This window comes from Apis dorsata, unplaced genomic scaffold, assembly GCF_000469605.1.
Source record: "Apis dorsata unplaced genomic scaffold, Apis dorsata 1.3 scaffold_44, whole genome shotgun sequence".
Lineage (NCBI taxonomy): Eukaryota > Metazoa > Arthropoda > Insecta > Hymenoptera > Apidae > Apis > Apis dorsata.
The window spans coordinates 1,719,508-1,732,852 of record NW_006263346.1 but is presented as its reverse complement, the minus strand read 5'-3'; the positions used below and the strand labels follow the sequence as shown (position 1 = coordinate 1,732,852).

At 25.1% G+C, this 13,345-nt stretch overlaps 1 protein-coding gene and 1 long non-coding RNA gene across 2 annotated transcripts; one reads left to right on the top strand and one right to left on the bottom strand.

The window, feature by feature from the left end:
- Positions 1 to 4,859: 4,859 nt before the first annotated feature.
- On the bottom strand, positions 4,860 to 6,095 carry LOC116186632. Its single transcript, XR_004151648.1, has 2 exons — positions 5,789 to 6,095; positions 4,860 to 5,706 (listed from the first exon to the last, which is right to left on the bottom strand). It is a non-coding gene; the product is annotated as an uncharacterized LOC116186632 (long non-coding RNA).
- A 1,906-nt stretch (positions 6,096 to 8,001) lies between these two features.
- Positions 8,002 to 13,216, top strand: LOC102675575 (small glutamine-rich tetratricopeptide repeat-containing protein beta-like). Its single transcript, XM_006608797.2, has 6 exons — positions 8,002 to 8,912; positions 11,010 to 11,275; positions 11,503 to 11,712; positions 11,816 to 11,969; positions 12,128 to 12,228; positions 12,311 to 13,216. The coding sequence occupies exons 2-6, from the start codon at positions 11,252 to 11,254 to the stop codon at positions 12,557 to 12,559; spliced, it is 738 nt and encodes a 245-aa protein (XP_006608860.1). The 5' UTR covers positions 8,002 to 8,912; positions 11,010 to 11,251; the 3' UTR covers positions 12,560 to 13,216.
- Positions 13,217 to 13,345: the final 129 nt, after the last annotated feature.

Sequence of the window (13,345 nt, the reverse complement as noted above, 5' to 3'; positions counted from 1 at the left end):
ATATATATATATATATATCATTATAAGACCTATCGTGTGTGAGTTCACGAAAATAAATGAAAATTGTAAAAATGCTAATATCGAAATAGTTATGGTTTTAGTTGTAACTAAAAAATATAGGAATCATTCGTTGTTATTTAATTTGGACCATGTTCCTTTTTTTGTAGATATAATTGATAGGCAATTTTATCTTTGCTCACTCTTTTTCCCCTGCATTTACGAAAAGAAAAAAAAAAATATAATAAAAATTATGAAATATTAATTCATGCGTTTCTTTTTACTCTCATTACACTTTACCATTTTTTACAATCAAACTAGAGAATGAAAAAATAGTGAATGTAATTATATACAACAGGTATTTATATAATGCGTAGAATAAAAAGAAAACGCGTAAAAGAGAGAAAATTTTTTTAATGTTGTCATACTGTGCCATACATATTCACTTCGGTGTACGATGGTTCAGTAAAATATTCGTATTTAGATTAATTAAAATAATTAATAAATATTCCAACTTTAATTTTTATATTTTCATCATTTGCGTGCTGATTATAGAGCAAATAAAATTATTTAGTATATATATCATTTATATATACTAAATTTTTATAACATTCCTATGACGTAAATAGTAAATTTTAAAAAGAAAAAATAATAAAATAATAATCCAAGAAAAAAGTAAATTTAAATCAATTATTTAAATAATGTTCTCTTTATTTCTTTGATTAATTTCAATTAATTTTATGTACAATTTTTTATGAAATTTTACATGTTTATTTTTGTTATTGTCACAATCAATATGTATATAAATAATATCAATCAAGGGTGTAAAATCATAATCAAATTGAAGCAGAAACAATACTGAAGAGACTGAATTAAAAAACACTCGGTTCATAGAAAATCATAAAATTCAAGTGCAACTTAAGTAAACGATGCAATAATAGCGCCACATTTCAAACGTGAGAGTATATACATTTAATGGATCCAAATACTCAATGGAATATGCATGAAATGACAGAATATCAGATGAGAATAATACATTAGAGATTTATCTCATTATTAGTTCTTTCAGACTTGCAAAAATATTTGAAGCTCAGTATATAAGCTCAAAACTAAATGAAATAAATGATATCTGTATAGAAAAAAATAACGTCATAGCGAAGTAAGTGCTCTTAACAATGCATTTGATAATTCGTAATGATTAAGTTTGATCGTCTGTATATTATCAATTTCGTTATTCTGTTGTTAAAACGCTTCAAACGAAAAGAATTTCATTTCTATTGCCTCCTACATTTTTTCCTTATTACCTTATTGTATCGTTACAGATTTGATTTCTCAAAACTTTTGATATCGAATTTATTTGAATGATCGAAATTACAAACACATGTATCAATCATATGCAATTTATAAACACGCGTTTTGATATCGTCGAGTATATTCAAAATCGAAGATCGCGTGATCAATTTAAGATTAATCAAAATTCCAAGATGTTTAGATCAATCTCTTGTTTACATTTTTTTATTTTTTATCTTTTTTTTAATTTTTTGTTTCTTAAAATTTTATTTTTCGATATTGCCAGTTTTTTTATCAATTTTTAAAAAAATTTTCTTCTATTATGTTTCATTCGTTTTTGAAAGAATATAATTATTATTATTTATTACTTATTTTCATTCCTTTATGAATCATTCTTTATTCGGTATTATCATATTTCCCTATTTGTTTGTACACAAATTTAACAAAAAAAGTAATATATTTATCTTCTTAGTTAATTTCTCAAAAGATTTGTTTAAACGATGAAATAATCACGTTCAGGTCATTGAATCAATGGAAGACTTCGAAAAATAATTCACACTTTATCATCGATTTTCAGATATATACACGTGTACGTATATGTATATATACGTAATGTCTTATCATCTACGTCATTGTGTAATATTTAACACGAAGTAAAGAAAGAACAGTATCAGACTTTTTTCACGAATCAAAATTTTCGACCAGTAAATTCTATTAATTATTATGTCTGTTTCAATTTTTGGCTCTCTCTCTCTCTCTCTCTCTCTCTCTTTCTTTTCTTTTTTTCCTTTTTTAAATTTTTTTTTTTTTAATTTTTTCAAAGCTTAAGAATAAAAAGAAAAAAAGCAGAAAATCCAAGTGCCAATTTTAGCGAAGCAAGAGTATAATGACTATACATATATACATATATATTATAAAAATATATATATACAATATATTTAGTGTAATTCCATGTGCATTATTTCTTACGATATTAATACGTATGAACATTGACAAGAGAGGAAAATTTTCAGAAATATTTTTCTTTTGATGTCTAAAGAAGGAACTTATTAGAAACTTATTAGAATATTAACGAGTTTTGAAAAAAAGCATCATTTGTAAAGAAACTATCTCCCTTTCCTTACTCCTCATTTCCTCCTTGTTCATGGAGAAAACGTATCATTATCGAAATGACATATACTTAGATAAATTTTTAAAAAGAGAACTTTCGTATAGTTGAGGAAGTTGTGTAAAACGAAAAAAAAGTGAGATGATGTGCCGCGCTTTAGATAAAATTAAAATTTAAGTTGTTAGATTTTTCATTGGTGTTTTATTGGTGTCGATTTTTTTATATTTTTTTTCATGGTCCCCCTTTCTCTTTCTAAATGTCGGATCGTTAATCATCTAATAATCGTAAAGTGTCGCTGAGTCCTATCAGTTTGTCGACGCTTTGGATATTCTTCGAAACGAGATTTCTTCGATCATTCTTTTTGCAAAATCTTTCGCTTCAAACTTGTTAGTGTTTCTATTGATAAAAAATTCCTCATTATAACGCTTGAACAAAATTGAAAAACTTTTCAATCTGTGAATGTTTTTAAAAATTTTCACTTTTGTTAAAAATAAATTAAATTTATTTTTTAAATTTATGTGTCAAATGCTAATTAAGATGTATTGTAAAATAAATATAATAAAAATCTCTTATTAAAAATGAAATTATAATAAAAATATTTGCACAATTTCTCTAAAATTTAAAAAAAAAATAAAATATTTAAAAGGACAAAGATTAAAAAGCTTAAACATTCATGTGCTAAAAATATATTCTCAATAATTAAAGATTACTCAGATTTTTTCTAATTATTTATTATCATCATACTTTTTTCCCGATAATTCTGATAATTTCGATAATCAAATCTCCAATTAATCAAATCTTCAAATTATTACAAGAGTAGCAACAGATTATTTTAGTTTTTTCGTCCATCCCTGTCTCCACTGCCTCTTTCGGCCGTCCTGACATAACAGAAAAATTTCTCGTTATATAATGTTGCATGAATATAGTATTCCATCATATGGCTAAGCGAGGAGAACGATTTAAGAAAAAAAATCAAAATGATTTATAGGATACAGTCTTTATAAACATGAGAAACGAATTAAAAAAAATTCTCTTATATAGGTTATATAATATACAAAATTTTATCTTGTGATTTGTTAATCATATTTTTCGACGTGTGTTCTGAAAATATTTTAAGTCATTAAATAGAATATTAAATGTAATAGATTTTTATCAAAGACCATTGAAAATTTAAATCAATATTTAATTCGAATTTTTTATTTCGATACTTCAATTGAAGGTAAATTTGCTTTTTTTTATTTATTTATTTTTAGAAAAAGATTGAGTTTTTTTTAACGAATTTTGATACAATCATTTAAAATATTCATCAACAGAATTGTTTATTACAATATTTTAATATTTTAAATCTAAATTCGTAATTAAAATGACTCATTGGCTATATTTTTAAAACATATGCTAAAAATAATCATGCAATATATTAGATTTAAAACTAAAATTTAAAACTATTCAATGAAATAAAGATAAATATTTTTGTTATGATATGTTATAACATAAAATAATAGAGCTTTTTTCAACAATATTTCTAATTATTAGAAAATAAAAATTTATAATTTGGTTACAATCGTAGATATATTTGTTTATCTTTTAACATTTTTTAAAATTTTATTTTATGTATTTTGTTTTATTTTCAAATATCTGATTTAATCTTAAATAATAATCAATTAATTAATATGATTTAATATCAACAAACTTATTATTAAAAATTGCAATTATAGAAAGGAAATATCTAATATTACTGATTATCTAATTATACAAAATCCGGTTTTTAATTACACTATCCATCATTTTATGATCATTATAACACATGTACAAAAAGATCTCGTGTCTTGACAAAACAATTCTGGTATATCAATCTTATAGCAAACTTTCCAATTTCATTTATGATTTTCATAAAATACCCAAGTAAAGAAAATTACGCTTTCGAATAAAGGAAGTTTCATTTTCGTTTGTTTTTAACAAATCAATCAATTAAGTTGAAAAATATGCGATACGTAAAATCATATCAATCCAAATGAAGTGCATTAAGTAGTTAATTAAACGATGTATAGATCGCGTGACTAGTTCGGTACTGCATTTCGTACATGCGCAAATCATAATTGCCAACAAAAAGTAATTTCCAATCGTATTCTTTCTTTTTCGCGTGACACATAATGTGTGAATATACTAATATTTCCATTTCATTGCAACATGATATTGAAGTTTCTCGTCGAAATGTGATTTCGAATTCTTATGGCGAATGCTTTCAGAGATATTACTAACAACGAAGAAATTTTCCAAAGTTTCTTACGAGAGACGAATATTTCGAATTAAGATTAAAGATTCACTTATTGTTGCAACATAAATCGTTTGTCGTATGTGATAAGATATAAAGGGAAGGGAAGAGAAAGGATAATCGTGACAAGTTATTGGACAACAAAACGGGCATAATTTAGACCTGAAAATATTGTTATGGTCATTTTCTTCCTTGCTTATTATAGTAGATTTTTACTGACGAATGAGTTACCTGACGAGCGGTATAACATGTTTGTTTATCGCATAGTACTATATTTTTTGACTGTGATGTTAGAATCTTTGTAACAATCTTTTGTAACATAGATTGCATAAAGATTTCGTTCGATAGAGATTCGATGAAGAAATATCTCATCAATTGGAAACCTATATTTGCAATATAATAGAATGGGATCCCGTGATCACTTTTTTTCCTTTCGTTGATTCCATGTTGTCTGACACGATTAATCGAAATGTTAACTTCTTCGACACAATGACGTAAAACGCGCGAATTGTTCATTCGTCATTGTTTTTATGTTAAGCGATATGATACTACGCTTTTACGATTCGCATAATAAATATATACATTTCACAATCGCAAAAAATGTTTATAATTTGAATATTATCGACAGGGAAAGATCTTTCAAATCTTTCCACATACATCGAAATTAATCGTAAACATTATCGCTATTGTATCAAAACATTTAAGTTTTAATTAATTATAATGATGCGTCCGATGAGCTAACGTTTTGATATATATAAATTGATTTTTGCAAATATACAATACGAAGGGTACATAACCTATTATAAAATTTGGATTAACATGTATGTATGCATGTATCTATAGCAAAAAAAAATAACGTTTAAACATTCGAGAGGTTAAGACATGAAGAAGTCGTAATTTTTTGTATATACATAACATTCATTAATCTTGATGATCTAAGCATGTGACATCATTTTGTACAGGAATAGCCTTAGAAATATACATAGATATTGGGTAATTTTAAACTTTGCTCGAACACATCTTAATGTTTCCGAATTGACTGAAACAAAATAAATTGAACAAATATTTTATTTATTTTGTATTAGTACATATTATTAGTAATGTAGATATCGATTAATTACATGATCTTAGAATTAAATAATACCTGACTTTTTACATTCAACCATCCTTTTTGTCCGTCACATCGAAGTTATCGAGAAACTTGTTCAATTATAAAATCTTATTATCCATGGTGTTCGAGCAAGGAACAAAATCGAATTAAACGTAAGAAAGGAAACTTCGTGATACGCGAAAAAGAGAGAAGTATAAAATATACTCATTAAAAATCATCATGAATGTTACTTTGGACGGTGAAGAAAATTAAAATAAAGGAGAACGAAGAAACATGATTTCTATTACCCATATCAAACTAAGAGTAGGTTTGTAAAGAAAAAAATATAAAAAAAAAAAAAAAAAAAAAAAAAAAAAAAAAAAAAAAAAAAAAAAAAAAAAAAAAATAGAAAATATAAAAAAAATAGTAATAATAAAGAAATAGAAACTAATCTCGTGCTCACCATGAATGATGTATCGAAATTGTTTTCATTGGTTTTAATGATAAAAAACGACGATGGATGCCTTTTGTCTATGGAATGATTACGAGATTGGTATTTCAATGCGATTATCAAGAAATACAAAAATTATTGCATACTATCAGAGAAAGTTATATTCTCTAAGTGCTTTTTATATTATTTCACATGATTGAATGACTCGATTTATAAAATATGATGACTTAAAATGTATAGAAGGCAAGTTGGGACTTTTCATTGTCCTCTCAGCTATTATCATTTTTACCGATCGAGGCCAATATTGTCTTTTAATGATTTTGAAAATTTCATTTTTTTTCCATTATTTTCGAAAAATGAAAGGAACAGGGGAAATGGAACGACAACGATATAGAAAAAAAAAACGAAACTTGTTGTTTTCTCTTTTCCCTTTTTTTTTTTCTCTTTTCTTTATATTTAAAGAAATTTGACGAATAAATGAACGATAAGCAAAAATAGATAAAGAATCACACATATATGCGCAAATACAAATATACAACATAAAATGATTAAACGATCCCATAGAATGGATCATCCCGTCGATAGATATATGTATAATATGCGACTCTTATTGACGACACTGCATTGCTTCCCCTGACAAAGGCTCATGTATTCATTATATAGTTATATTTGCAATCATTACCTATATATATATATATATACAAAGGCAAAAACTGGATAAAAAAAAGAAAAAAATATTTAAATATTGTTGGCAAGTGCGATAAATGACTGCGTGGAACATTATCGACAGGAGGAAAACGATTTAACTTGATAATAAATGATTATAAATGGAAGAAGAAGAAATATGTATATTTCTCTCCGATATCGGAACAACTATGATATATGTGGGGGAAAGAAACAGATTTATTATTCTCTGTCTTTCTTTCTCTGTTGATTATATTCTATTTTACTTCCTTTTTCTTTCCCCCTCATTTTTTCTTCCGTTAATTATTATTACAATTATTATTATTATTATTACTATTATGATAATTATTATTCTTTATTATTATTATTATTATTATTATTATTATTATTAATGTTAATTAATGTTATTACATAAATATGTTAATCATTCGATTATGTTATCCTCGAGTGTTAGACTGGGACGTGCAATGTTGCGACGGTTCAAAATCAATATTTATCTCCAAGTATAATTAAATTGTTAAAAAAAATCATATTTTTTGTAAGCGGGGAACATTTTTTGTCTAAATGTTGAATACACGAGAAATGTTACAAATTATCAATTTTAAATTGGCATATTTTTATCAATGTTAATAGCTAATCCTAAATTTATATAGAAGATGTATAATTAAAAGTATTAACAATTAAATAATACGAAAAATTCATTCGCATTTAAAAAACATAATAAGTATCAATTATCTGAATTTGATTTGGCCAATTGTTTGTGTTGTGTAAACACAAAACAAATATGTAAATCAAATAATTGTTCATGAAGTCATATCATATGCATATGTTTTAATCAAACTATAGTAAAAATCTAGATAACGTGTGCCTGTTGCCTTATAAAGAGCATATATAAATTATTTTAGCAACACAATGTCTCATAATAGTCGCGAGTGTTCTAAAATATTTCACAAAGTTATTAGGGGATCGTTCTAAAACTAAAACATAAATTTATCACTTAATATAGTATATATTTTAAATATTCCAATTTTATTCAATAAAATCATTATTTTAGTGAAGTTTTTCATTCCTAATGATTTCTATAATATATACGTATATAATCCCCTAATTACTTCAATTAATATTCACTTTCACTAAGTATAGCATAAAGAAATTTTCGTTTAAAATAATAAAAACAAAATTGTAGATCTAAGATTTAATTGTGATGTTAAGGTTATGTTTTCAGCTACTACTGAAATATTTTCACGAAATGAATTAAATGTTATATCTAATGCCTAATTAATACCTAAAAAAGATATATGTTGCAACACAACTGAGTCCATGGATATTCCCCGTAAATATAATTGTTATACGTAGATCTCTTCGTGTTCCAAAATCAAAACGTGCCTGGTATAATCGTTGACGAATTACTATTATATAGTTAGAATAGCAACAAAGTATACCGGTGGAAAAAGAGAAGTAGGGGAAAAAAGAGAGAGAAAAAGACAATTTCTTTTCTACAGTGGACTCTTCAGTTTGTGGTTATCGGCGAGAGGCACACAGAACCGAAACGCTATTGCGCGAAACAATTTCCTCCGTTTCTTACTACGATTCTGTTTCACGCATAGTTCCGGCCGTTTCCCCGCGTGCTTTTATTTTATTCGAGAGTAAAAGAAAAAAAAAAAAGAAAACATAAGAACCGTGCGTGTTAAATATATACGTGTGAAAATTGTACGAAGAAAAAAATTATAAAAATGCTACTCGGAACATGAAAAAAAAAAAAGAAACAAGAAGAGGTTAGAATGGAAACTTGTGAACGTAATGAAAATATAATTAATATGTAAAAAGAATGATGATGTTCTCTTTGTCGAATGAAGAAAAAAAGAACGTGAGTAAGTCGATGGCTTTTACAATAAGATCAAGCTACGATATAGATATGTAATAATTAAATACATATTGTGTTTTTTCTTGTATGACGACTACTGCTTGACAATTCATACGACGACGATTATGGTGACGACTACACAAGAATGTAAACGGAGTATGTATAAAATGTATTTTAAGTCTGGATAAAAAAAATCAATTTACACTTACAATTTACAGTAACGAGTAACAATAACTGATGTGGGTTGTGCATAAGAAAAGAAAACAAAAACAAAAAGAAAAAAAAATGAAAAGCGTATATATACGGTAAACATGGCGATTCGTGATAATGGAGAATCGGATCGACTCAATGATCGAATTGCGCACGTGCTGCGTGTAGAAAACAAGTTTTCGTCCCAGTGCGGATTCACTTCTTTCCTGACTGTTCTTTTTTATTTTGTTTTGTCATATTCTGCTTATATAATTAAATTATGTGATTCTCATTTCAGTTAATCGTATTCCATTGTTTCTGATAAATTTGCATAACATTGTTTTAAAATTTATTCATTTTTTATTGAATTTTTTATTAAAATTCAGTAAAAATAAAATTAAACATAATAGAAAAAATAGAAGATAATAAAAAAAAATGTTTATATTGAATTGTAATTTTTTTTTCTTTATACATATATATTTCTGCGATTGATATGTTAATATGTTAATAATATGTTATAATGTTAATTTTTATTTATTAAAAGACAAATGAAATAAAAGATAAAAAGGCACGTAGGAAAAATAGAAAAGGATCGCATAGGTGAATAGGCGTTAGAAAATAAAACAGGAGTGCCAAAATCATCCGTGACTTCCGTCCCACTTGGGCAATAATAAGTACAGCAACTTGGCGAGAATACAAATGTTTGCCATTTGTCCTCCAATAATCGTAAGGATTCTTAATCTGTCCGTTATATCGATCTTTTTTTTGTATTGTACTCGAAAAATGATCAGTATCCGTTATTTTCACCAAGAATGTTTTGGTCGAAGATATCGTAATCATATATTAGTATTAAAAATGAAAACGAATAAATGTCATTGAAAAATAGAAAGAAAAAAGAAAAGTCTATTTGAAACACAATTTTACAGCAAAGATCGTTACTTTCGAGCAATTGATACAAATAATCGATCTGAATAAAATAATATTGACACTCGCTATTAGTGCCTGTCGTTTCGTCGATAATCAGGACAGAGTGTTTTGTCGAGAAACCTCTAATTCCATTCGTCGAACTGACTAAAATGAGGTTGTATCCGATTCTCCATTTATATATTATGGATGCTGTTTATTAAAAGTAATAGATTGGCCGTAATCAATTTTGACGGCTAATTAAAAAAAAATATTTATTCAGACGACTTGCCAGTTTCGTTGCACAGTATACATGATGTAGGTTCGAGCGAAATAAAAAAACATATAAAAAAATAAATAAATAAATCAATAATAATGAAAAGAAATTTAGAGATTATGGATTAAATGAATGAGTTGCATAGTTATTTGAGAAGTTTCACGAAATATCGATGTATATATTTTAAGTTTGTATTATAATGCCCCCACTTAATTTGTATGAAATGGAGAATTTCAAATATTAAAATGATAAAAAAAAACTGTTCTTTTTTTCTATTTTCCTATTTTTATAATTTTTTGTCGTTAAATATTATATCTCTATTTTATATGTATTTAAATACACACATAAATTGAATCAATTCAATTCTTATATTCCTATATATGTCATTAATATATAATAATTGATGATATAAAAATATATGAAATACAATCTGTTTTATCTAATATTATTTTGATTTATATCATTATTATTGTCTATGATGAAAAATGTTTCATATAAAAAAAAGGTTATAATATAAAAAGAGGTTATAACTATTTTTTTTATTAAAAATACAAAATTTCTTAATACATGTCTTATGTACACATGTATTTCAATATATATTCAAAACAACTTTAAATATACACATATTATTATCACATTACATTACATACATATCTAATTAATCTAATTCAATAAAAAACTTTCATCGAAATATAGGAACTTTTTTATTTGATAATTTTCGATCATTTTTTTCAAATCGAATAGAAAAAAATCTGTTTATTTTATGAAATTCGTTTGTCCATTTTTATATGGATAGTTTTTTAACAATATTTAATGAAAAAATACTGTGTATTAGAAGTATCAATGTATTTTTATTTTACTTAAACTTTTTTAACATAATACAGCTGACAACGGGTGGAGGACTATGCGCAGTGCAGTATCACATGTCAATGTTCACCGCGCATGTACTTACCGGTGAAAACGACATGGCAGGTGTTTCGATTGCTTCTTATTGTTGACTATTTTTAATAGATAAGAGATTAACTACGATTACTCTGAAGGACAATGATAACGCATACGTTAGATAATAATTTATAAAATTATTTATTTTAATTTATTTTAATTAATTGCCAAAGTTATTGTGAACATGTCGAACACACGCGAAGCAGAGGTAAGCGTTTATAACTGTTTCGTATCTATATTTTAGTACTTATAATTTTTACTTTTAAACATATAATTATAATTATTAATTAATAATTAAAACATAAACACGAACATAATTTACATAACATCTTTTTATGTAAATTAATATTGAAATTAATCTATATTACGTTATGAAAGAGTTTAAAGTTAATATTGCGGTACTTTACTTATTACATTATCACAATTTCATTGAAGGTACAAAATCTCAAGGAACGTGGAAACGCGTGTGTAAAAGAACAAAAATACGAAGAAGCTATGTTTCATTATACTCATGCCATTAAACTAGATCCACAAAATTATTCCTTGTATAGTAATCGATCATTTGCATTTTTAAAATTACAACAATATCATTTTGCAATGGAAGATGCATTAATGACAATTCAATTAAAACCTGATTGGACCAAGGTATATTTATAATATTCTTATGTTTATTAATAAAAAATAAATTTTGCAAAATATATATTTATATATATTGAATAAAATCATAACATATTTAATCTTTTTATAGGGTTATTTTAGAAAAGCTGAAGTAGAATCACAAACATTTCGTTTCAGTGAAGCACTTCAATCTTACAATAAAGCTTTATCCCTTCAACCAAATGAACCAACAATTTTAGAGGCAATGAATAGAGTGTCCCGATTATTAATTAAAGACAAACGAGGTATTGGTATCAATAATATTAAAATAATTATACTAAAAATATTTTATATATTTTAATATAGTAAATAAGTAAAATTATATTAAATTATATTAAAATTATAAAAAATTATAAAAAAATTATATTAAATTAATATAGTAAATAGTAAAATTATTTTTTAGCTGATCAACAAATACCCTGGCTTGGAGCTGGTGTTGGTATCATACTTGGTGTAATAGTTGTAATTGCAGATTATGTTTTTACAAATAAACCTACATTAACGGTATTTAAATTGATTTAATAGTTTTAGAAATCAGTTTTAAAACAAATGTTTATAATGATTATTTTATTTTTTTTTTCATTAGATGCAACATCCTCTTTTGATGGCCTTATTGACAATGTCTATAGCAATGTTGGGTTTTGGCATTGCAAAAGGATTCCGTTATTTCATAAAATGTCAGAGAAAATCACTTTTGGAACCTCCAGTGGATCTTTTTGGTGATAACAAAGAAGAATTTGATGATATTGAAACTGAAATGAATAATGAAAAAGAAAAACATCCCAAATATAGTAAAGCACAAGCAAGACAAAGATTCAAGAAAGGAAAATCGTAGTGTGCTTTGATATTAATGATATACATGCATTTTTATGTAAATTTTAACATCATACACTTTTTAGCATCTCAGGAAAGCACTGATTACTTATAATCAATGTTATTAGATAACATAAACAACAGAAAATTATATTGGTACTATTTATATTTTATACTTCTGTTATTGTTAAATAATGTTAAAGTATTGAAAACATGTGCCAGAATTTCTGTATTTCTTTATATTTTGTGTTTAAAAATTTTTATATCAAATATTTCCTACTTAATAATTGAATCCATTTACTAAAAAAATATTTTAATCATTTTGAAATATATAGAAATAAGCAATGATAATATAATTATTGGTAAGTTATGTAGTACAAATATTTCTAAATTCCAAATTATAAAAAAAATTTTATTTGTTATATATAAATTATATGAATATTTAAAAAATATGAAATGTTTCAATTTTTACAAAAAGTAGCAAAAAATTATTTATGTTATTTACAATTTGATATAGTCATATTGTAATGTTAAATAATTTAAATTACCTTTATATGACTCATACAACGAATATCTTATCTTTGACATCAAAAGAGCGCGATTACACTCAATTTTTTGCACTATTCATCATCACTAATAAACGTAAAAGAATTTTAAGTAAATATAATCAATTGCAGAAGAACTGTTTAATTTCTTATCCAATAATAACTAACAACAAAATTTTTTAATATGTATATATATGTGTATATATATATATATATGTATATATATATATATATATATACATAATAAATTATTTTATTTAAAT